Raw genomic sequence first — 22263 nt, 5'->3', positions numbered from 1 at the left:
CGCGCCTTGTGTCCCTCCAAGCCTGCATGCAAGCAATTCGCTTCGAGATGCGACGGTGTCAAATGTTCCGGAGTGGTGTCTTGCGCCGAGACAACTGTACGAGGCGCGCCAAGTCGAGGTCGCCAGACTCGCTTGAGAAGGCCGGCGACGACCTCGCAACGACGTCTCGCACAGCTCGCAGAGTCTATCGAGCGGCTAGGTGAGCTTGCTGCAGGCTGTAGACGCCCTCACGCCCTTCAACTTGTCACGGACCGAAGATTCGTTTTCTTCATGCACGAGAAATTTCAAGTCCTCACCTGCTTTTGTGGTCGGTGCCAGCTACATGTGAAGCCTTCGTATGCATCATGAAGCTACTACCAGGCCTGCACACTGCGATGGACGAGACCCGGCAAGCCGGCTTCGTGCGATCCCCGCGCCCCCCCCGCTTCTTCGACGCCCGTTTGCTCTCTCACGCCACCCGCACTCTGAAGAAGAATGTCGCTACGCCTGCCTCTCCGTCAACTTGCGCGCCAGACCGGTGCACGCTCGCTCCAGGCGCGCTGCCTGTCGTCCGAGGCTGCTGCACCGCCTGAACTCGCGAGTACGCCGGGCCTTAGCGACGCGGCACTCACGATTCGCTGACACGCTGTATGGCCCCACAGAGACGCCTGCATTTGCACCCTTTCAGTGGGAGGACCCGTTCAAGGTCGAGAGCACGATGCTCACGGAGGAGGAGAGCAGCATCCTGTGAGAGGACCCACACCGTCTCGTCATCTCAGCGGGATTGGCTGACACCCAGCTCACAGGGAAATGGCGCGGAACTACTGCCAGGAGAACCTCGCGCCGCGCGTCCATGAGGCGTACCGCACCGAGAGTTCGTCGTTCCTCTCTTCCTCCTCGCCTTCCGGTGCCTATCTCACCCCTCTCCTCCTCTCCTCCAGACTTTGACCGCGCCATCTTGAGCGAGATGGGCGATCTGGGCCTGCTCGGGCCAACGATCGACGGCTACGGCTGCGCGGGCGTGTCGTCCGTCGCGTACGGGCTCGTCGCGCGCGAGGTCGAGCGCGTAGACTCGGGGTACCGCTCGGCCATGTCGGTGCAGAGCTCGCTCGTCATGCACCCGATCAGTGCGTGCTCCTTCTCGCCCTCTCGATTCTGGTGATCCGCCGGCTAATGATAAATTCGCGGCAGATGCCTTCGGCAGCGAGCAGCTCAAGGAGAAGTACCTCCCGCGGCTGGCCAAGGGCGAGCTCGTCGGCTGCTTCGGTCTGACCGAGCCCGACGTTGGGTCTGGTCCGTCCCGGTCCCCTTGTTTGCCTGCCACAACCCGCTCACTCCTCTATCTCGTACCCGGCAGACCCCGCTGGTATGAAGACGACGGCGCGCGAGGCCCCCGGCGGCGGCGGCTACATCCTGTCGGGCGCCAAGACGTGGATCTCGAACTCGCCCATCGCAGACGTCTTTGTCGTGTGGGCCAAGTGCCAGTGGGACGGCAAGATCCGCGGGTTTGTGCTCGACAAGGTGCGTGGGCGGTGGAAGTTTCCCGCGTAGTAAAGATCACAAGGTGCTGACGCTCGTCTTGTTTCTGCAGGGCCAGAAGGGCCTGAGTGCGCCGGCCATCAAGAACAAGACGGCCCTCCGCGCATCCATCAGTGCGTCTTTCCGCGCTTCTTCTCCCTCCTCTGATGGGCAGAACTGACGCAGTGCGCCCGCTTCGCAGCGGGCTCGATCTTCATGGACGACGTCGAGGTCCCGGCCTCGCAAATGCTCAACGTCGAAGGGCTCAAGGGCCCCTTCTCGTGCTTGAAGTGCGCTTTTGCTCGTTCCGCCTGGACCTCATGCGCCTCGCCCGCTCACTCATGATACTGCTTGCACTTCAGCAACGCGCGATACGGGATCTCGTACGGCATCATCGGCGCGCTCGAAGAGGCGGTCAAGGTCACGCGCGAGTACGCCCTCGAGCGGTACGTCTTGTCGCTCGACTCGCTCGTTCGCCGTGCACTGCGTGTCTATATACGTGCGCAATCGCGCTGATTTGCATTGTCGACCGTGAACACAGGCACCAGTTCAAGAAGCCGCTGGCGTCGTTCCAGCTCGTGCAGAAGAAGCTCGCCGACGCGCACACCGAGGCTGCCAGTGCGTCCCTCGCGCGAGCGCGGCACTACACTGCCAGTTGATGCGCTGAAGAGAGGGCATAAGCTGACTGACCTTGCTCGGCTCGTGTCTGGTTGCACAGTCGGGCTCGTTTCGTGCATCCAGCTCGGCCGCCTCAAGGACAGCAAGAACTGGTCTCGTACGTCCTGCAGCTCAGCGCTTCCTCCGTAGTGCATACGCTCGACGTTTCCGGAACCGCATCTGACCATCTCGGACCGGACTCGTCGAATCGGACCACGTACCCGCCCACAGCCGAGATGGTGTCGATTCTCAAGCGCAACAACTGCCAAAAGGCGCTGTACCACTCGCGGCTCCTGATGGAGGTCTTTGGTGGCAACGCCGCGAGCGACGAGTACCCGATTGCGCGCATCGCCGCCAACGCGCAGTGCGTCCTGCGGCCTGTGTCTTGTGGGCGAGGTCAGAGATGGGTCGCTGACTTTCTCCCCGCATTCACGAACTGTTTGCCCGCGTACAGCGTCGTCTCTACGTACGAGGGCACGTACGACATCCACGTGCGTTGTCTTTGCCGACTTCCTGACATGACAAGGGTGACCAGTCGGCTCACGATGCGCGGCGTGCACTTTGTTCGCAGGGCCTCATTCTCGGCAAGGCCATCACGGGTGTTTCGGCGTTCCAGTAGGTATACAGACGGAGCATGCAAAGAGCGACTCATTCAAGCGAGGGCGGCGGTCTGGGAGCCGATTGGAAGACAGGTCTAGCAAGCTTGGCTCGGGAAGAGCAGCCCGAGCATCGACAAGAAAGCGCAAGTGCATGAGAGAGTCTGCAGGCCCCTAGTGCCTCGTGCAGCATTTATACAGGATGGCCGAGGAGGCGAGCGAGGAAGGGCGCCGTGCTGTGCAGCGGCGGCACCTCGGCGTGCGGGACAAGAAGCGGAAGCACAACCTGAGCGGGTGGAGCACACGGAAGCAGCTAGCATGACCTCTCATGGAGTGCGCGAGGCTGCAGCGGCGGGGGTCGGGGGCGTCGAGAGGCGCGGACCGAACACGCGCGCCCAGCTCACGGCGCCCGCCGCCGCCCCTCGCCCGCACCCGCTCCCGCGCCCAGACGCAGCGACCGAGCACCCGCCGAGCAACTGCAGAGCAGCCATGGCCACCATCTTTGCCTCGTCCGCCCGCCGCGCCGCCCCCAAGGCCGTCGCCGGCGCGCGCTCCTTCTCGTCGACCCCGGCCCCCCAGGCCACCCTCCGCGAGCTCGAGCAGCGCATCAAGTGCGTGCAGCCCGCCGCGCCCGCTCCCCGTAGCCCCCTCGCTGACCCGCTCCCGCTCGAACCAACCCCTCGCGCGCTGTCGTCGCCGTCCTGCATCGCCCGCCCTCGTCCTCCCGCCCTCGCCCTCGCTCCCTCGCGCACCCGCTCCCGTCGCTGCGTTCCACTCCTGCCCATGCCTGCAGGTCGGTCGGTGCGTGCAGCTCTCACCTGGCCGCGGTCGCACTCGCGCGGGTGCCGTCGAGGCGATGCAGCATCGCCTCGCCTCGGCACCTCAGCGTGCGGTCACCGCATCATTTGTCCCGTCTCGTCAACGGCCCAGACATGTGCTGACTCGTTCAATCGCCTCTGGTCCTGTTCTACTCTGTCACACGCCTCGCATCCGCCCTTCACTCGCCGACTTCGCTGTTATCTCGCCGCCCCTCCAGGCAACATCGGTCAGTCGACGGTCTCCCACGCTACCCAGCCGCGCTCGCCCATGCACAGGCGCCGTATGCACACTCGACACTGACACACGTCGCACACTCGCAGGCAAGATCACCAAGTCGATGAAGATGGTTGCCGCGTCGCGTCTTGCGCGCGCCCAGCGCTCGATGAACGAGGCCAAGCAGTACGGCGCGGCCAACAACGCCGTCTTTGAGCAGTCCGAGGCGTCCAAGTCCGAGACCAAGGTCGAGAAGATCCTGTACATCGTCGCGTCGTCCGACCGCGGCCTCTGCGGCGGCATCCACTCGTCCGTCTCCAAGGCCGCGCGCAAGGACATTGAGCACGGCGAGGGCCAGGGCAAGGAGATCCGCGTCGTCGCGCTCGGCGAGAAGCCCAAGCAGCAGCTCGCGCGTGGCGAGGGCGCCAAGGACATCGAGCTCTCGTTCTCGCAGATCGGCAAGTCGGTCCCCACCTTTGGCGACGCCCTCGCCATCGCCGACAAGATCGAGCAGGAGAAGTTCGACTTTGACAAGGTGCGTCCGCTCATTCGTGTGACTCTCATGCTCCAACGCCGAGAACTGACCCTCGTCCCGTCACGCAGGTCAAGGTCATCTACAACAAGTTCGTCTCGGTCATCTCGTACGAGGCGTCGGCCCTCGAGATCTACTCGCCCAAGGCGCTCGCCGCCTCGCCCGCCTTTGCCGCCTACGAGGTCGAGGGCGACGAGCTGTCGGCCGACCTCGGTTCGTTCGCGATGGCCAACGCCATCTACGCCGGTCTCGTCGAGGGCTACGCTGCCGAGATCTCTGCGAGGAGGAACGCGATGGAAAATGCCAGCAAGAATGCCGACGAGATGTCGGGCAAGCTGCAGATGCAGGTGCGTTTCCGCGTCTTTCTCTCTCTCTCTTGCCCTCTCTCTCTCGCTCGCGCGCTCTCTCTTTTCCGTTCTTAAGCTCTTGACGCACGCGCTGACGCGGCTTTGGGTCGTGCGCAGTTCAACCGCATGCGCCAGGCCGCCATCACCAACGAGCGTGCGTCCCTCTCCTCTCGCTCGCCGTCGAAGGCTCACTCACATCTCGCTCTCGTGCAGTCGTCGACATCATCACCGGTGCGAGTGCGCTCTAAGCGTAGAACGACGACGACGGCAGAGCGCTCGAGTTGTGTGGGTCTGTCGAGACGTAGAGTCGAAAACTGGCTGGAATCCTCTTTTTTCTGTGCGATCCTTGCACGAGACCTGGACGAGAGGGACTCAGCGGGCTGACTACGACTGAACCTGAGGGTGTCGGAGCTCGTGCTGGTCGGTTGCCGCAGACGAGATCGAGAGCAACGGACTGTCTGCCGACCTCGGTTCGTTTGCGATGGCCAATGCCATCTACGCCGGTCTCGTCGAGGGCTACGCTGCCGAGATCTCTGCGAGGCGCAATGCAATGGAAAATGCCAGCAAGAATGCCGACGAGATGTCGGGCAAGCTGCAGATGCAGGTGCGTTTCCCTCGTCTTTTACTCTCTCTCTCTCTCTCGTCCCCTACTCTCTTTCTCGCGCACGCTCTCTCGCGCTCTCTCTTTTCCGTTCTCGAGCGTCTCGGTGCACGTGCTGACGCGGGTCCGGGTCGTGCGCAGTTCAACCGCATGCGCCAGGCCGCCATCACCAACGAGCGTGCGTCTCTCGCCTCTCGCTCTCTTCCTTTCGCTCGCCGTCGAACGCTCACCCACCTTCCGACTACTTTTAGCGCGGCCTTTCCCTTGCCCAGCAACTACGGCAGGATGCAGCTCTCCATGAATGAAAGCCCCGAAGACTGAAAAAGCACTGCATGATGGTCAAGACCTTCCTCCGTCCAAGCCGAAGCTACGCAATCTTCTCGTGCGTCGGCTTGCGCTTCGGCAGGCTGCCGTACGGGTACTCCTTGATCCAGTGGCGCGCGATCGACTCGCGCGTGGCGAACCACACGTCGCCCATGGCGACTATGTCCTCGACCATGCGCTTGAGCGCCTGGAAGCGGCCCGGCTGCGCGATCCTGCGGGTGCACAGCAAGCAGAGGGCCTGGGTCAGAAATTCCTCGACGCTGACGGGCAGAATGGATTTGTGTGAGAAGGACCGACCAGCGTGTGTGCAGCGGGATGGTGATGTAGCCGTGGCGCTTGCCCGCCTTGGCTTCGTCAATGACCGTCTTGACCGAGTCGACGCAGTTGCGCGCCCACAACTCGGCGCTCCCTGTAGACAACGCAGCATGAGACCTGCGCTAGAGGAGTGTCGATCGAGGAGGGAAGGCAGAACGCACCGTACTGGCCGTGCCAGAGCTTGAAGTCGTTGTTGTGCAGGCTGTGCAATCACCAGAATATATTCAGTACCCGGCAAGTGTATGTGCCGTGCGGTCAACGCACTTGTACGGCATGAGCAGGAGGCCTTCCTTGGACTCCTCCGAGACGTGCGTCGGACGGCACGTCCAGACGGGGAGCTCGTCCGCGTAGTAGTCTATGCGTACGAAAGTAGCTAGTTAGTCAGAGTACAAGCTCGCACAGCAATGCGTCGACTCACCGGCCCAGTAGAGGAACTCCTCGCCTTCCTCTTTGTAGACCTTCTCAACCAAAGCGCACGAGTTGGCCGACGGGCGCCCGTAGAACCAGCCGCACGGGACCTTTGACGTCTTGCGGAAAGACTGAACAGCCTTGCGAATCAGCTCCTCCTCCTCGGCAGGTTCCATCTCGTGGTGCGGGAGCCAGCGGTAGCAGCTGCGATCGAAAGGCAAAGACCGCGGGATCATCAGCACATGCTTCCACTCGCTGAGTGTGACTTGACGTACTGGCTGGCGACTTCGTGACCGTTCTCCATCGCCGCCTGCGCCACATCAAGGTTGCGCTGCCGGAACAGACGAAGTGAGCTTAGTTCGACAGCGAGACTCCGTTCGTACCGTGCCATGAGGCTTGCGCACGCACCTCGAATGCACGTGCAACAGCGTAGAACGTGATGGGCTGTAGAGCGGAGGATCAGGGACGATGGACGAGCAAGAGGAGGAGAGACCAACCACGCACGATCCCGCGTTCCTCGAAGAGGTCCAAGATCCTCCAGATTCCGACGCGGCTACCATAGTCGAATTGCGATTCGGTCTCCGGAGCTCGGGCGCCAGCCTTCGCGGGAAGACCGGGCATCTCGTGCCCGTTGGTCTCGGCTGCCGCGTCGCCGTCTTCGATGGTCCGCTCGCCGCCCTGCACCAGCCGACATTAGAGCAGGTCACAGTGGCTTGAAGAGCGCCGTACACACCTCTTCGTAGTTCAGTACCTGTGGGGAGCGCGTGATCAACGTAGTGGGAGAGGGGAAAAGGGAAATCGTCAGCGTGAGCGCCCGCGCATCTCTACTCGCGTGTCGAGCACACGCACGAAGTTGACAGCAACCTTGGCGCCGTTAGGCCAGCTGAAATCGCGAGCAAGGTAAGCCAATGCTTGCGAAATACGCGGTTGAAGCGAAACGCACTGAGGGTTGGGCGGGTTGCGGCCGTAGCCGTAGCTGTCGCGCTCCGCCCAGGCCGTCGAGAAGTTGTAAGGATCCTCCTGAGCAGTAGCGTGCGGCATGTTGCGAGCAGTAGCTTGTTGGTGAGTATGAGATGAGGAAAGATAAGGAGAAAGCGTCCGCTGGAGCTGGGCGCGGCGCTCGCGTTGCGGCTTCGGAACTTCGGAACTTCGGCTCGACTGTATCGGACAGCAAAAGCGGGGTGGAGCCTTTGCTTTGTACAAGCAGGGACGAAAGGCGGGGGAGTCCGGCCGCTTCGGCCGAGATGAAGCTGATCAAGTGGTCGCGTTTCCCTCGATGAACTGAACCGAGCAACCAGTCTACGACTGCGAGCATAGAGCTAGAGACAGCCTGAGCTGCTGAGCACCCAAATACGAGCAGAGATGCAGCGAGCGATAAAGTCCGTGGTTCGCTTCATCGACAGAATCGCGTGGAGCATCGCGCTGCTGCTGATGGTGCTGAGGGCGGCGGATACAGCAGGCACTCTAGACACTCGGAGCGTGAAGTTCTGGCTTGCGCGTGGGAGATGCGCGTGAGCAGAGAGGCGAAACCGATGAGAGACGAACAGAACTAGCCTTGACGCTGAAGCTTCTGACGCGACGCAAAGGATTCAGCTGCTCTAGTATTGCATTGAGCGCGCCAGCCGAAGCTGTTCAGAGAACGACGAGGCTCCGACGACCGAAAATACCGCCTCCCACGCGCAAAAGAGCGAATACGAAGGTGAATGCAGCCCGAAAGCTATTCAGCTGTCCTCGCCTGTGACGAAGTTCTGCTCGACTTCTCCAGGCGCCTTGACAGGGTCTTGTAGACGTTCTCATACTGCAGGTGGGCATCAGAGCTGGACGCTCGGGCTTTCCTCGCAAGGGCATCGCATTGCGCCGCGGCAGCGGACTCGCTTGCGACCTTCCTAACCTCGCTCAACGTGCTCCTACGACTCGCCACAACTCCGAACACCGCCGGAAACGATGAAAGACTGCTTGAATGTCGTTTCCGATCCTGCCAGACTCAAGAATACAGAGGCGGGACGCCGGTCTACTTGCGCTGGCCGTACGCCTTGGTGGCGTACTCGCCGTTCTCGACGATGAGGTCGCTCGGCGTTTGGGGCTTGCCATTGCGCCAGTTGTCGAGGATCTTGATTGCACCGTCGGCGTAGCGCTTCTGGGCGTCTGCGATAGGGAGACGAGGCGGGTGAGTACGTCTGACTGCGCGACCAGAAGATGCGGCAAGGGCGCACCGAGAGTTGTGCCGGAGTAGTGAGGCGTCATGCCGCTGTGAGGGCAGGAGATCAGCTTGTGCCCCCGAGTTCGGCCGAATGACAGCTGGAAGGGTCTCACTTTCCGCCGCCCGAGAACGGGTTGAGCGCCTTCCTCCACGGGTGGTTGGCCGGCGCCGGCTGCGGGTACCAAACGTCTCCGCCGCTTCACGAACCCGGCAACGTCAGTACAGCAGCGCACACACATAGAGACCAGGAGAGAAGGGCGGCGAGGCAAACGAGACGCACTAGCCCGCGAGCTGGCCCGAGTTGAGCGCGTCGGCGACGTCCTGCTCCACGCAGAGCGCGCCACGAGCCGTGTTGACGAGCCACGCGCCCTTCTTGAAGTACGAGAGGGTCTCCTGCAGGGCAGTTCGACCACAAGTGTGAGCGCTGAGCGGAGCTTGATAATCGAAGTGACGGACCTTGTTGATAATACCCTTCGTACCCTCGTGCAGCGGGCAGTTGAGCGTCACAACGTCGCACCTGCGAGACAGATCGTCAGACCTGGTCCCCACAGAGGGCGTTGCGGAAACAAGCGTACTGCCCGAGGAACTCCTTGAGGTCCTCCACGCGGCGCGCGCCGACCTGCTGCGCAGCGTCGCCGGGGAGCTCGGCGTAGTCGTAGTACAGGAGCTCCTTGCAGTCGAACGGTTTGAGGCGCTGGAGGACGCGGTAGCCGATGCGACCGGCGCCGAGGGTACCGACGACCTTGCCCTCGAGGTCCCACGCGGCCTTGGCGACTGCGGCAACCTCCCAACCGCCGCTGACGATCTGCTCGTGAGCGGGGCCGTAGTCTGCGACGCGAGACGTCGGTCAGTCTCCTTGCATTGATGCCGGCTCGCGTGGCATCGTCGGCAGTTTGGCCAGAAACGAGTGGTACGCACTCCTGACGAGAAGGAGGATCGTCATGACGACGTGCTCGGCGACACTGACGACGTTACTGCGAAAATTAAAGGAAGTTCAGAACGTCGTCTCGCGCATATCCAGCTGAATCGGCGCACCTCCCGGTGACCTCTGCCACCGTGATCTTCTTCTCGTTCGCAGCATTGAGGTCGACGTGGTCCGAGCCGACACCTGCAGCACAGTGAAGACACGGCAAGACGTGAGCTGTCCATTTTGGCACCGCAAGGAAAAGCGAAAAGCCGCGCACCAGCCGTGATCGCAACCTTGAGGTTCTTGGCCTTCTCGATGTACTCGCGCGTGAGGTAGCCCGGGTGAAAGGGCGTGCTGTGCGGGCGGAATGGCGAACCAAAGCGAGAAGAGACGAAGACGAGGGGCGTGTCAGTTCGATACGGAGAGCTCAATAGTTCCTCTCGCACCGCAGACGACTCCGACTGAAACTCTGAGCCGACGCAGCAGGTCGAGGAGAAGAAACCCACGTGATGAGGACGTCGGCGTCGACGATGTGCTTTGCGAACTCCGAGTTCGGTCCCTCCTTGTCGGACGTGACAACCAGCTCGATGCCGTGCTTTTCGCAGTAGGGCCTCAATCCGAGAGCGTTCTCGGTCTGCAGAATGGAGAAAGCTGGTTAGCGAGAAAGCCCCGTGATCGGTTGCGAGGACGAAGGTGAAGGTAGGCGGCGTACGGTTCCGAGCAGGAGGGGCTGCTCCTGAGCGTGACGACCGCCGTCGTAGAGGATAGCAAGGACCTGGACAGAGTGCACGAGCGACAGGATGGTGTCCCCAGGGTCAGCGAAGCGATGTGGGGAATTGCGAAGGTCGAGCGGGAGGAGGGGATTGCGACCGCTGAACGGACCTTGACCATATTGTGCAGTACTCGAGTGTGCTTGTGAGTGTGAGAGAAGTAAGCAGAGAGGCGGACGGACGAGGTGGGGCGCAGTCGGCACCGAAACTGTCCCCGCACTCGCTCACGTCGAGAGTGGAGGCGTGCGAGGCGCTCCGTCGCGTGTGGCGGCAAGCGCAGAGTTTCTCGCCCTTTCCGCTCGCAGTACCGGACCGTCACATCCGCGCACAGGCCCAGTCGCTCCGTCTCGCCCCTTGGGCTCGGCCTTGCCTCATAGCCTCGCTCTCCCGCCCATCAAGCGTAAGTGCAGACTCGGTGAGGTGGAATGACTTAATAAGCGTGCATGCAGGGCTATTTACAGCAGGGAGGGCCGGGCGGACCGGCGTCTATGAACGGGTGGTTGCGGAACGAAAACAACAGCGAAAGCGAAGCAAGATTAGGTGTACAAGCGGAACTGAAGTGCGCGGCCTATGCGAGGTCTGAGAACGAGACGCTGTTGGTGTCAAAGTCGTACGTCGAGTAGACGTTCTCGAGGAAGCTGCGGCGGCGGAAGGGAAGGGGGAGAAACAGTTCAGCCTGCTGGTCGGGTCGAGCGCGGCAACGAGCGCAAAAGGTGAGACTCACGAGGCGCCGAGGATCCATGCGTTGATGCCAATGTCTGCGCCGACGATGGCGCCGACGCAGCGGTCGCTGCCGGCGCTTACGCGGCCGAGGTTGAGCGACTCGGACGAGAGCGCCCACTGCTCGCCGAACTGAGGGCCGAACGAGAATGAGACGTCGGGCGGGTTGGCGCACTCGTACGTGTAGTAGCCCGAGCCGTAGACGCCCGAGTTGGGGACCGAGTCCCAGAAGGCAGCGGCCGACTGCGTAGGAGCCTGCGAGGGACGAAAGAGGTAAATCTCGGAAGACCGCCTGGAAGCCGGGGGAAGGCAGACATACAACAATGACACTCGTGCCCGTGTCGATGATCGAGTTGAATGTGCCAGTCGAGCTGACGGGCGAGCCGGCGACGTTCGCCTGAGTCCCGAGGAGCCAGTACGACTTCGACGTGACCGGGTACGCAACGGTCGAGCCAGCCTGGTAGTGCGCGGCGTTCATGCCGCCGAGGAAGAGCTCCGAGCCCGAGTCGGCGAGGAGGAACGAGAACTGGTTGCGCGCGACCTTGCCCTGCGCCGCGAGCGTCTGGAACAGCGGGTTGGCGCCGAGCGTCGACATCGACGCGTACGCCATCCCCATCAGGCCGTCGTACGGGTCGTCCTGGAAGTCGGACGTAAGGTACGTCGCTGCGCCGAGCGTCTGGGCCGTCGCGGTCAGTCCAGCGATCGTGACCGTGTCCGTGTAGACGTTGCCGCGGGTCGAGCTGCCATCGCCGTACGTAAGGCTGAGCGACTTGCCCGCAACCTCGGCCGCCGTCGTGCTCGCGGACGGATTGTACTTCGAGTGCGTGTTGCAGGCCGCAGAGTTGCAAGTGCTGGACGGAACCCAGAGGTCGGCAGAGCTGCGCGGGCGGAACACGCGAAAGTCAGTTCGTCGCTTTGCCTCACAAGGGGCGCGCCGACGTGGAGACGCACCCAGTATCAAAGTCGATGACGAAGCTCTTGGCAGGCGTGCCGATCGAGAGCGAGCCGGTGTAGAGCGTGCCGCCGTTGTGGCTGTCGAGGCCGACGCCAGCCGTCTTGACCGCCGGTGCTGCCGAGCTCGACGAAGACGGGTGCGCCTTCGGGTTCCACACGTACTTGGGGTTCTTGACTGCGCGCTTGGCGAGCGCGCGGCGGTTCGCGACGGGCGCGGGCTTCTGCGGCGGGACACCATGGAGGCGGCCCGAACCCGCAGCGCCGAAGATCTTGTCGCGCTTCTCCGCACTGACGCGGTCGCCCTCCCAGTCGAGCGACGCGTCGTCGCCCGCGCCCCAGGCACCGCGGCGCGCGAGATTGTTACCGTCCTTTGCGCCGGGCAGAAGCGACGGGTCGACCATCGACGGCGCGAGGAAGTGGGCCTCGCCCGTGTTGAGCTCAAAGTTCTTGAGGCCGCGGACATACTTTGCGCGGGCGCGAGCGAGGTGGGCCTGCATTTCGTCCGAAAAGGAAGGAGGGTTGCGGGTCAGCGGCCGGCTCGCTCGACTTGGAACTCGCCGAAGTGCAGCTGAAGAACTTCTCGACTCACGTGCGCCTTGTTGAAGTCGACCGTGCCGTCCTCCTTCTGGATCTCGGCGCTGCCGCGGCGGTGCAGCGCAATCTTGTGGCCTCCGGTCGTCGTCTCCTCGGGCGAGGCGGGCGACACGGGCGAGGCCAGCTCGACAACGTCGCGCGGAGAGCGAGTGGGCACCGCCGAAGCGAAAGGTGCCGTGAAGAGGAGCGCCGAGGTGATGGAGAGCGAGAGAGCAGAGCGCATGTTGGGCAGAGCGAACCGGCGCGTGAAGAGGCAGCTGGAACGAAAGGGTGCTGGGCTGGGAGCCGAGGCCGCAAGGAGGCCGGGGTGCGGTAGAGCAGGTAGGAGAGAAGGGGGAGCGAGTCGGTGTCGAGAGGAAAAGGGTGGCGCTGGAAGGGAAGCGGCCTGTCGAAGGGAGTGCGCCTGGAGGGGGAGTGAAGAAGAGAGAAGAAAGAAGCGCCCGACCGAAGCAAGGCAAGACGGGCACCAGTCCGCAGCGTGAGGACAAGCGCAGGCTAGTGCGGGACGCTCCCTTGCTTTGTTCGCTGCGTTCGGCGAGGCCAGCGAAGAAATCCGAAGCGGCCGCAGTGGCCTTTGGCCCAAACGAGCAGTCGGTCCCTCGCATTCGGAGAGTGCCCACTGATTGCATCAACGCCTCAACAGGGTATCCTCCTCGATGCGGCGCCTGGAGTATCGCAGCGTGCGCGGCTGGGTGGGTCGCGTGGACGACTGCCCGAACGAGCGCGAGGCCGAAGACGGCGGCTGGATGACGGCTTCTAATGCCGCATTAACGATCGTGGAGTGGGGCATTACGCCTGGGCAGGCGCGGCGAACGTTGCATTAGGCGAACGAGGCAAGCTGGCGGGCGCGGCGAGATGGCGGGAGGCTGGGAAGGGAAGGTGGGCGCGCACGACGCTGTCGCGCTCGACGCGTTACGTGGCAGCACAGCACAGTAAGAAACGACAGACGCGCGCGCAGCTTCGACAGACGAGCAGCCGACGAGAGAGAAGGAGGAAAAGAGACGAATCCGCGAGTGCGTCGCATCGCGTCTGCGGCTCGTCAGGGTACCCAGAGCGCGCCTTGCCCGGCTGAGCATCGTGTAGATTGTCCCTCAGCGTGGCAGCGCGGTCCCCCTGAGCCCCCGCAGCTGCCCGTCGCCGGAATGAGGCCCTCCTTCCCGTTGCCCTCCTCGGCTAATGCAGGGTTCCTCGCCCGTCCTGCCCGGGACAGATGCGAGTCCAGGAGCACTGTGCGCAATTCGGCCGCCATGACCGCATCAGCACCGAACAAGCAGGTGGCCAGAGTGGGTGAGGCCTGCGGGACAGGCCGAGGTCGAGCAAGCGGGAAGGTCAATTCGCGCACGCTGCCAGGCTAGCTCCCGGGTCGCAGCGCGTGCAGGTGACGGTGCAGGCAGGTGGAGCTCGTCTGCGCCGCTCGCGGACGACGTTGGGCAAGCGTAGTGGGACGTCTTGCGCGTGATTCCTCGACGCGGAACGGCGACGGCTGTCCGTCGTCCCGCCGCAGTTCGCAAGACACTCCGCAGTTCGCAAGACACTCCTGCCAACGTGCTTTCCGAACGGCTTACCCAAGACCGGAAGTGGACTCGAGCTTCCGCTCACCGGGCAAGCACGGATCTGACCTGCGAAAGCGTGCGGCTCGCAAGCGGCATCCTCTACGTCTAGCGAGCAGAGCACGAGGTTGTCGCACAGCTGCGATGTGAAATGCACTGTACTGCAGCTCATGCGGACCGCGCTCTGGCCGATCCACCATTGAGCTCCTCGCCCGTGCGCGCTCGCGAGCTGCGTCCGCTCTTCCTCCTCTACCGCTCTACCACCGAACGCTCAATTGAGCACCCTCTCGCCCTTCTCGCCCCTCTTCTCCGCCGCCCCTGGCGCCGTCTTGCGGCGTTTGGCACCGCTGCCGCCCTGCAGCACGAAAGGCGACGTGAAGGCTTCGCGCAGCCGGCGAACTTTCTTGTCGCCGAGGCCAGGGAGGGTAGACAGCTGCGCGGCGGGGGCAGTGACAATCTTTGAGAAAGACTGCAGAGGCAACTAAGTCAGCTCGCCACTCGTAGCTGGACTTCGACCGCAGCACTAGCGGTCGACCCCGTAAGGCCAGCGCCGGCGCAACCGGTCTTTGCCAGCGAGCGACTCACCCCAAAGTTCGAAATGAGCGTTGTCACGTCCGTCTTGTTGACGCTGTTGACCTGCGTGAGTGCGCTCTGGAGGTGCGCCTGGTAGCTGTCGTCGGTGCGCTCGCGGATCATGTCGGGCGGCTTGCGCTCAAACTGCTTGTACGTCTCGAGGTAGCGACCCGCTTCTTGCGCGCTGTCAGAGCGACGTAGTCAGTTGCTGTTCCAGCGGACCAGACTGGAACTGTCGCGCGAGCATTTGCACAGGACCGATTGCTGCGAGCGAATGGCCTAGGCAAAGACCGCCGACAAACAGGTGAACCACGCACCTCCAGCACGTCATGAGCGTGTAGCCGTTGACGAGCGCGATCTTCGTCAGCTCCTTCATCGCGGCGACATGGTTGTCGGCGTCGCACTGCACGAGGATGATGCGGAGGTTGTAGTTTTGGCCGAGGTCGGCTATGCGCTGGTGGATGTACTCGGGATGCAGAAGGTGATACCGGATGCTGTGTATCGTACAAGCATCAGTAGAGCAGTCGTGGCTCAGGAATGAAGCGCAACGCACGAGAGGAAGAGCACGCCGGCTGTTGCGCCGACCTGATAATCGCACTTTATGTCGCTGAACTCCCACGGCACGGTGCGAATATGCTCAATGACCGGATTGCCCTTCTGCACGTGCAAAGGAGCGAGCATGAGCGGACCGGATCTCGAAGAAGCGTGGGAGAGGAGGACAGCGGCAAACGGGAACGCACCTGGCGGGTGTTGACGAGGACGGAGTTGAGCGTGGTCCTTCTGACGATCCCTCCTGGTCCTCCTACAGACACCGCTCCGCCTGCAGCCCCCGGTTGAGGCGTTCCTCCTCCCGGCTGTACGACCCTCCCTCCAGCACCTGCCGCTGCACCTGGTGTCACCGCTCCCGCCTGTACCGGCTGCTTACCGCGCGCTACGCTCGACTGCGCGTTCGGCGGAGTCGCGCGAGCTGCATTGGCGGAGAACGGAGACGCGGTGGACGAAGTGGGGCCGTTGCCCGAGCTGGCGCGAGGCTGAGGTGGGCGGGACGGGCCTGGCGGTGCGCTCATCTGTGTGCTCGTGTCTAATGCGTGCCCGCTCGGCTCGAGCAGCGCGAGCGAGGTCGAAGCGTTGATCTTGACCTCGACGGTCGACGCTCTCGCTCGTCCCACTCCTGCCGCTTCGAGCAAGTCTCGCCGGGACGGCCTGACAAGAGTCGCTGCGTTGCGTAACCAGCGCAGAGAGGCTGGTCCCCGAGCCCTGCCCCACTTGCTCCCGCTCTGCCTCTCCTCCTCAGCCTCCTCCTCGTGCTCGCTGGGCTCCCGCTTGACAGCCCGCGAAAGAGAGGTTCCTAGGCTGCCGCTGCTCCTCGCGCCCAAGCTGGTTTCGCTCCGCTGGGCTGCACGTTCCGCAGTCTCGCTCGCCCCGCCGCTCTTCCTCTCGCTCCGCCAGATCTGCCTCCCCACCATGGGCCCTCCGACACACATCTTCCACCCGCTCCCGCACGCCCGCCCGGGCGGCGCCGACGTCGAGAACGGCGCCGCCATCTCGGAGCTCTTCCGCTCGGGCGGACCGGGCACGACCGTCCTCCTCGCCCAGCGCCAGACCTATGTCCTCTTCGGCGAGATCGACATGGCCCACCCGGGCACGACGCTCGCGACGCAGGGCTTCCCGACGTTCGAGTCGGGCAACCAGGCCGTCCTCGAGACGCGCGCGCAGGACAACTCGGTCGGCGTGCGCATGCTCAACCTCCCGCGCTGCGCCGTCAAGCGCGTGCACATCCGCGGGTGCCGCGGCTGGGGCACCAAGGCGCCGAGCGACGAGGAGAAGGAGCGCTGGAAGCACGAGGGCCGCATGGGCTGGCTCGAAGGAGGCGGCCCGCTCATCGTCATGGGCGGGCCCGAGGCGTACGAGCAGATGGTCGAAGGGTGCAGGCTTGAGGACCCGCGTGGCTGGACGGGCGTGCGTGGCTCTCCCTCGTCGGGCTGAGCTGCCGGCTGACGAGACTGCGTGCCGCAGGTCCACCTCGTCGACTTTGCCCAGCGCTGCCGGGTCATTAACAACCTCGTCGGACCTTGCGGACAGCAAGGTGCGTTACACGCGTGCTGCACAACGTCGTTTCGCTGATTCATTCCGTCTGCAGCTCCTGGACCCTGGGCTGACGGCTTGAGTATCGCGGGCAAGGACTCGGTGGTGGTGCGAGTGTTCCCTCCGCGCGATCGTGAGCTTGCGACTGACTATATGCACTGCAGGCCGGCAACACCGTCTTTGATGCGACAGATGGGGCGATCGTGCTCTTCTGCGCACCCGGAACTGTCTGCGCCAACAACACGATCATCGCCCGCGAGCGCAACCTTCTCGGCGCGATCAACATGTGCGTGACGCAGAACTTGTCCATCTCGTGGCGAAGAGGCTGACGCAACCCGCGCGACAGGGTCGACGACTTTCCCTTCGACCGCAACTTTGACGAGACCCGGGTCATCGGCAACACGATCAAGACGGAAGGCGCTTTCATCCGCGTCGCCATTGCTTGCGGCCCGACGAGCTGGAACCCCTGGGGTCCGGGCCACACGCTCGTGCGCCTCACAACTCTTGTCCAGGCAGAACGCGACTGACAGCTCGCTCGCAGAACTACGGCGGTCAAGTCTTGCACAACTACATTGGCCCGGGCCAGCTCGGCTACGGCATCACGCTCTCCGGCACCAAGAATTTTACCGTCCTGGGCAACGAAATCATGCCGTCGACGCGCTTCGCCGGCTCGACGCACCGCTTCTACCCTGCGACGATCAACGCGCCTCCATCGGCCTTTGTGCGCCAGTGGCCCGACCGCGGCCGCGTACTCGGCTGCGACGTCCAGCCCGACTTTGTCGAGGGCGAGCTGCAGTGGGTGATCGGCATCGAGCCCGAAGTCGGGGACAAGCTCGAGTACGAGGGCGGGCAGGTCTCGCTCGATGTGCGCGGCATGAGCCGCGCGGGCGAGGGCGGCCTCGCGCTGCGCGGCGCGCGCTGGGAGGTCGGCAAGGCGGGCGAGCTCCTCCTGCGCCGCGTCGAGGGCAAGACGGACCAGTTCGGGCAGGGCGAGTACGGCCGCGGGTCGGTGATCTGGGCGAGCGGGTCGAGCGCCGTCGCGCAGGGCGTGCGCGAGGTCGAGGAGCCGCAGCTCGACTTCCACCTCGACGGGACGCTCGCGACGCGCAGCAAGGGCGGGCACGGCGACACGCTGTGGGACCCGACGTCGTACCTCGCGCCGTTCCTCGCGCACCTCCCGCCGGCGCCGAGCGACCCGGACCCAAACGAGCCGACGCCGCCGGAGAAGTGGCTCGCGCACCCCAAGCTCATCCTCCAGAACCGCCAGCCGTACCTCCAGCTCAAGCACCGAGACGGCCACCTCGTCTACTCGACGTCGTACGAGTGGACGAATCAGGACGGGTGGCAGCTCCACGCCGGGCAGTGGATCGCGATCGCGCCGCGCCAGCTGCGCGGGTACCTCGACCCGCAAGGGATCGAGGAGAACCCGCAGGACGGAGGCGCCGCTCCGCCCCCGCCGCCATCGTCGGAGCAGCCGCCGCCGCATGAGCAGGGTCACCACGGCGGGCGGTTCAGCAGCTTTGTGCGCGACATTGGCCAGTCGCTGCAGGACCGCGGAATCAACGTCGGCCAGGCATTCCCCAACATGAGCCGCGCGGGTGGTCCGCCGCCGATCCCGCCGCGGCCGGGCTCGCACCCTCCCGCTCTCCCTCCTCCGCAGCAGGAGGGGCAGCCGCACCTCGTCCCGACGTTCCTGTACCTCTCGCCCGAGACGTCGCAGCTCATCCTGCACTCGTCCCCGACCGGTCCGACCAACCCGCAGCCCGAGCACGTGCACTGGTCCGTCCCAAACCCGCCCGTGCAGCCCGCGCCCAAGAACGCGTGGCTGACGTTCCAGGGCGACGGCAACTTTGTCATGTACGCCGAGGGCGGGCCGTGCTGGGCGAGCGGGACCAACGGCGACAACGGCGCGGAAAAGTTTGTGCTCCGCGCGGCCGACGAGGAGGGCGGGCCGGCGTTCGAGCTGTACAACAAGCATGGGCACCGCATCTTTTCGTCGCGCGGGTGAGGCGCGGGTTTGTAGGCGGGCCTGGACGTGTCTGTGCATGTTTGTGTCCGAACAGCAGTTGCCTTGACCTTCTCAACCTTGGTCGGCTCTTCCTCTTTTACTGCGTCGCCGAGAGGTCGTAAAGCGCATGTGCACCATCATATCGCTGGCACACACAGGGCTTGGTCGCAGGGCAAAGGCTCGCATTTGGCGAGCTTGAGCCGGAACTTCACGCGAATCGTCCTTCGATATCTGGCAGCGTGCGATTCGTCTCTCAACAGAGCGCTGTCTTGGCACTGCACTCTGGATAGAACGGCATGCAATGCTGGCGGAAGGGTAGAGGACGACAGGGGCGGGCAAAACAGCGCAACGTAGAGGCGATAGGACAGAGGAGACCGAGACTAGCAGAAGACACACACAAAAAGAAGCAGTGTCTGTCACGACAGCTCAAAGAAGGATGCGAGAGAGTGTCTGCTCAGGCAAGCACAGCGACCGCAGCGCCGACGAGGGCGACGGCGCCCATGCCGACCTGGATCGCCGCTGCGCCGTTCCCGCCGTTCCCGCCCGTCTGCTGTGCCGGCGCGGCCGTCCCGCTGGACGTGCGGCTGGCCGTCGAGCTCGGGGCCGACATCGACGAGGTCGAAGAGGAGGAGGAGGTCGACGCTGACGAGACGCTGCCCGACGAGGAGGCAGAGGTCGACGAGGACGCGCCCGGCGCGGCGGGCGTCGTCGAGACGCCGTACTGGGTGCCGAGGGCCTGGGCGCGCGCGATGACGGCGTGGCAGGCGTCCGTGGCGGAGGTCTCGTCCGAGCTGCTCGAGGGAGAGAGAGCGTCAGTACGGGGCGCGGAGGAGAAGGGTAAGGCGACTGACTTGATGCAGAATACGGCACCGAGGTAGCAAGGCGAGTTGTCCTCGGCAATGTCGGCGAAGCTGCGCGAGCGGAGGGCATGGGTGAGCGTTCGGAGAGGGTTCAGCGTGACGAACGGAAGCAGCGCACTAGTAATTGCCGGTGTTGTTGTCGATGTTGAAGGTGGCGCTCGGCCCCTGCTGCTGGAGCACGCCAGCCTGGACGCGCTGTACGCCGCTGTCGAACCCGCCGGACGAGGCGCAGGGCTGGTCGGGCGAGACCTGGACGACGCGGTGGATGCCCTCGAGGAATTCAAACACGACCTCGTTCTGCTCGTCCTCGTGGCCGATGATGACGATCCTGCGGGTGCGTGAGGGCACGTGAGCGTTTGTCGCTGCAGAGACGGGGGCGAAGTGGGCCGCCAAGAACGGTTGAGGGGAAGAGGTGGGGGTGGCGACGACGCTCACCTCGACGGGTCGAAGCCAATGCCAGGGTCACCGGTGACCTCGGACTTGCCCACGCCGACCGAGTAGGTAAAGGCGTGCACGGCGGACGCGAGCGAGAGCGCCGCGAGGATGAGTGGGGACGAGGACCGCATGGGGCGACGGGGCCGGTGGACGGGATTGCTGGCGGGGGCAGGGATCAGGGGAGCTCTTTCACACGTAGCTTGACTACTCACGAGTGTGCTGGAGCTCTATGCGGCGAGGGAGTGAGGAGCGGGAGCAAGAGCCTCCACGAGCGGCTCGATCGACCGTCGCTCAACCGAGGTCGAACGCCCGCGTGAGCAGACGGGCAGAGTAGGCGTAGCGAGACAGTTCGAGCTGGGATTGACACCTGCTTGCTCCCCTTCAGCGAGGCTGTGCGACGCCCTTGCCCCAGCACCGAATTTGCTGCACGTGCTGGCAATCCCCCGCACTCTGTCGCTCGATCACTCGGTGCTCGCTCGGCCTGGCTGTCACTTGCTTCCCGTTTCCCGTCTGCCGCGCAGCGAGACCGCAATCTCGCGGGTCGGCGCCCCTTTGCACGTGCTGCGCTTCAAGCTTTCGATCGCCTCCTCGGCTCCGCTCTCTTCTCTGCTCGCTCTTGTCCTCCCGCCCCTCTCCTTCCCGTGCTCCGAGTGTCTGCATCTCTAGTCGACAGCGTCTCTCAAGTAGCTACTCTCACTCCACCGCCCCTGCTCGCTCCGCACTCCAGCCCGCTCCACCGCCGCATCCACCATGCCCGTCGACCAGACCCCGCCCGCACCGCGCTATCGCACCCAGAACTACAGGGCCAACGCCCGCGCCCTCGGCAAGGCCGACCACCCGACCGGCTCGAGCAACTACACCATGCTGCAGGGGTGCGCCTCGAACCCTCCCCGCTGCTGCTCCAATTGCCCGTCTCGCATCCCTGACCCTCTGACGACGGCGGCCGCAGCTTCGAGTGGTACACCCGCGGCGACGGCACCTACTACAAGTGGCTCGAGGGCAAGGCGCAGGAGCTCGGAGACCTGGGCATCACGGCCATCTGGCTCCCCCGTTCGTGCTCTCCCCTATTGCTGCGTGCGCGTGCAACCCGCTCACTCTGCTTTCGGACAGCGCCGACCAAGTGCGACACGGACCAGTCGGTCGGTTACAGCATCTACGACATGTGGGACCTCGGCGAGTTTGACCAGAAGGGCAGCGTGAGGACCAAGTGGGGCACGAAGGACGAGCTCCTCAGCTGCATCAACAAGCTCAAGGCCTGCGGTGCGTGCCCTTCTCTCTCTCGCGCTTTCGTGTTGCGGTGATTGTATCCCGCTGAAGCGCTGACGCTGTGATACGACGCAGGTATCGTCGTCTACATCGGTAGGTCTCGTTGCAAAGGGCAAGCCGCTCTAAACTTCGTTTCTCACACTGCTTTTCACCACTGCAGACGCCGTCCTCAACCACAAGGCGGGGGCCGACTACACCGAGAAGTTCCACGCGACCGAGGTCGACTGGAACGACCGCAACAAGGAGGTCAGCGACTTGGTGCGTGCCGGCGCTGCTCCCTCCCTTGCCTTTCTTACGCGCGGAGGCGGAACTGACGGACTCCACGGGGGCAGTACGAGATCGAAGGATGGACGGGCTTCAGCTTCCCCGGCCGCAAGGGCAAGTACTCGGACATGGTCTGGTCGCACATCCACTTTGTGCGTTTCCTCTCCTCGTCTCAAGGACGCGGCATTGCTTCGCTCCCGACGACGCTGACCCGTCCTCGTGGGGCAGACCGGCGTCGACTGGGACGACAAGGGCCAGAAGAAGGCCATCTTCAAGATCCAGGGCGAGAACAAGACGTGGGCCAAGCACGTCGACAAGGAGCAGGGCAACTACGACTACCTCAGTGCGTCTTCTGCACTCTTCTCCTTCTGCACATGTCCTAGCTGACGAGCGGTCGGGTGGCAGTGTTTGCCGACGTGGACCACAGCCATCCGGAGGCGCGCGGCGACATGATCAAGTGGGGCGAGGTGAGTCTGCGCCTTCCCTCCCGGCCATGTCGCGCGCCGACCTTTGTGATATGCTGACGCTCTTCCATGTGCTCACAGTGGGTCCAGCGCGAGACGGGCGCGGCCGGATTCCGCTTCGACGCCATCAAGGTGCGTGCCCGTTCGCACTTCTGCCTGCCCTGGAGTACTGACTGACGTTTCGCACTGCTCAGCACATAGACGAGGACTTCATCGCCGACTTCGTGCGCGAAGTGCGCGAGAAGCTCGACAACGTGCGCTTCCCGCCCCCCTCTCTTGGAGATCACTCTCACTCATTTTCCAC

General features: G+C 64.0%; 9 protein-coding genes across 9 annotated transcripts; 4 read left to right on the top strand and 5 right to left on the bottom strand.

Moving 5' to 3' along the window:
- Nucleotides 1-474: 474 nt before the first annotated feature.
- Nucleotides 475-2773, top strand: JCM10292_001311 (acyl-CoA dehydrogenase; the record flags this gene model as incomplete). The annotated part of the gene is made up of 14 exons (XM_076650451.1): nucleotides 475-580; nucleotides 642-726; nucleotides 786-853; nucleotides 921-1106; nucleotides 1171-1272; nucleotides 1337-1500; nucleotides 1571-1631; nucleotides 1700-1787; nucleotides 1860-1943; nucleotides 2039-2115; nucleotides 2216-2272; nucleotides 2386-2518; nucleotides 2609-2645; nucleotides 2726-2773. 14 exons carry the CDS (start codon nucleotides 475-477, stop codon nucleotides 2771-2773), a joined length of 1296 nt encoding a protein of 431 aa, XP_076503936.1.
- A 466-nt stretch (nucleotides 2774-3239) lies between these two features.
- Nucleotides 3240-4909, top strand: ATP3 (F1F0 ATP synthase subunit gamma; the record flags this gene model as incomplete). The annotated part of the gene is made up of 6 exons (XM_076650450.1): nucleotides 3240-3361; nucleotides 3544-3551; nucleotides 3890-4317; nucleotides 4386-4661; nucleotides 4779-4815; nucleotides 4875-4909. 6 exons carry the CDS (start codon nucleotides 3240-3242, stop codon nucleotides 4907-4909), a joined length of 906 nt encoding a protein of 301 aa, XP_076503935.1.
- A 720-nt stretch (nucleotides 4910-5629) lies between these two features.
- Nucleotides 5630-7350, bottom strand: JCM10292_001309 (uncharacterized protein; the record flags this gene model as incomplete). Its single annotated transcript, XM_076650449.1, has 11 exons — nucleotides 5630-5798; nucleotides 5884-5995; nucleotides 6063-6103; nucleotides 6166-6256; nucleotides 6320-6513; nucleotides 6585-6640; nucleotides 6718-6753; nucleotides 6814-6987; nucleotides 7043-7060; nucleotides 7159-7192; nucleotides 7253-7350. 11 exons carry the CDS (start codon nucleotides 7348-7350, stop codon nucleotides 5630-5632), a joined length of 1023 nt encoding a protein of 340 aa, XP_076503934.1.
- Nucleotides 7351-8320: 970 nt separating this feature from the next.
- JCM10292_001308 (formate dehydrogenase) lies at nucleotides 8321-10307 on the bottom strand (the record flags this gene model as incomplete). Its single annotated transcript, XM_076650448.1, has 12 exons — nucleotides 8321-8454; nucleotides 8523-8557; nucleotides 8623-8706; nucleotides 8790-8902; nucleotides 8966-9026; nucleotides 9085-9337; nucleotides 9428-9483; nucleotides 9545-9617; nucleotides 9694-9770; nucleotides 9923-10050; nucleotides 10129-10191; nucleotides 10299-10307. 12 exons carry the CDS (start codon nucleotides 10305-10307, stop codon nucleotides 8321-8323), a joined length of 1086 nt encoding a protein of 361 aa, XP_076503933.1.
- Nucleotides 10308-10754: 447 nt separating this feature from the next.
- Nucleotides 10755-12677, bottom strand: JCM10292_001307 (uncharacterized protein; the record flags this gene model as incomplete). The annotated part of the gene is made up of 5 exons (XM_076650447.1): nucleotides 10755-10824; nucleotides 10911-11161; nucleotides 11226-11784; nucleotides 11858-12351; nucleotides 12450-12677. The coding sequence occupies 5 exons, from the start codon at nucleotides 12675-12677 to the stop codon at nucleotides 10755-10757; spliced, it is 1602 nt and encodes a 533-aa protein (XP_076503932.1).
- Nucleotides 12678-14275: 1598 nt separating this feature from the next.
- Nucleotides 14276-15644, bottom strand: RAD10 (DNA repair protein RAD10; the record flags this gene model as incomplete). Its single annotated transcript, XM_076650446.1, has 5 exons — nucleotides 14276-14473; nucleotides 14590-14761; nucleotides 14895-15071; nucleotides 15131-15234; nucleotides 15318-15644. 5 exons carry the CDS (start codon nucleotides 15642-15644, stop codon nucleotides 14276-14278), a joined length of 978 nt encoding a protein of 325 aa, XP_076503931.1.
- A 397-nt stretch (nucleotides 15645-16041) lies between these two features.
- JCM10292_001305 (uncharacterized protein) lies at nucleotides 16042-18670 on the top strand (the record flags this gene model as incomplete). Its single annotated transcript, XM_076650445.1, has 6 exons — nucleotides 16042-16536; nucleotides 16594-16663; nucleotides 16718-16770; nucleotides 16827-16948; nucleotides 17009-17150; nucleotides 17204-18670. The coding sequence occupies 6 exons, from the start codon at nucleotides 16042-16044 to the stop codon at nucleotides 18668-18670; spliced, it is 2349 nt and encodes a 782-aa protein (XP_076503930.1).
- A 454-nt stretch (nucleotides 18671-19124) lies between these two features.
- Nucleotides 19125-20096, bottom strand: JCM10292_001304 (uncharacterized protein; the record flags this gene model as incomplete). Its single annotated transcript, XM_076650444.1, has 4 exons — nucleotides 19125-19461; nucleotides 19522-19581; nucleotides 19649-19858; nucleotides 19966-20096. The coding sequence occupies 4 exons, from the start codon at nucleotides 20094-20096 to the stop codon at nucleotides 19125-19127; spliced, it is 738 nt and encodes a 245-aa protein (XP_076503929.1).
- A 619-nt stretch (nucleotides 20097-20715) lies between these two features.
- Nucleotides 20716-22213, top strand: JCM10292_001303 (alpha-amylase; the record flags this gene model as incomplete). Its single annotated transcript, XM_076650443.1, has 10 exons — nucleotides 20716-20837; nucleotides 20915-21015; nucleotides 21076-21225; nucleotides 21307-21324; nucleotides 21392-21489; nucleotides 21564-21647; nucleotides 21724-21838; nucleotides 21901-21962; nucleotides 22041-22091; nucleotides 22154-22213. Coding segments are annotated over 10 exons (861 nt in total), but the record flags the coding sequence as incomplete, so codon positions are not given.
- Between the last annotated feature and the right edge of the window lie 50 nt (nucleotides 22214-22263).

This window comes from Rhodotorula paludigena (assembly GCF_050403205.1).
Source record: "Rhodotorula paludigena JCM10292 DNA, Rt_paludigena_JCM10292v1_ctg36, whole genome shotgun sequence".
Taxonomy (NCBI): domain Eukaryota; kingdom Fungi; phylum Basidiomycota; class Microbotryomycetes; order Sporidiobolales; family Sporidiobolaceae; genus Rhodotorula; species Rhodotorula paludigena.
Note: the sequence above shows the minus strand (reverse complement) of the source record. Positions and strands in the feature narration are given on the sequence as shown.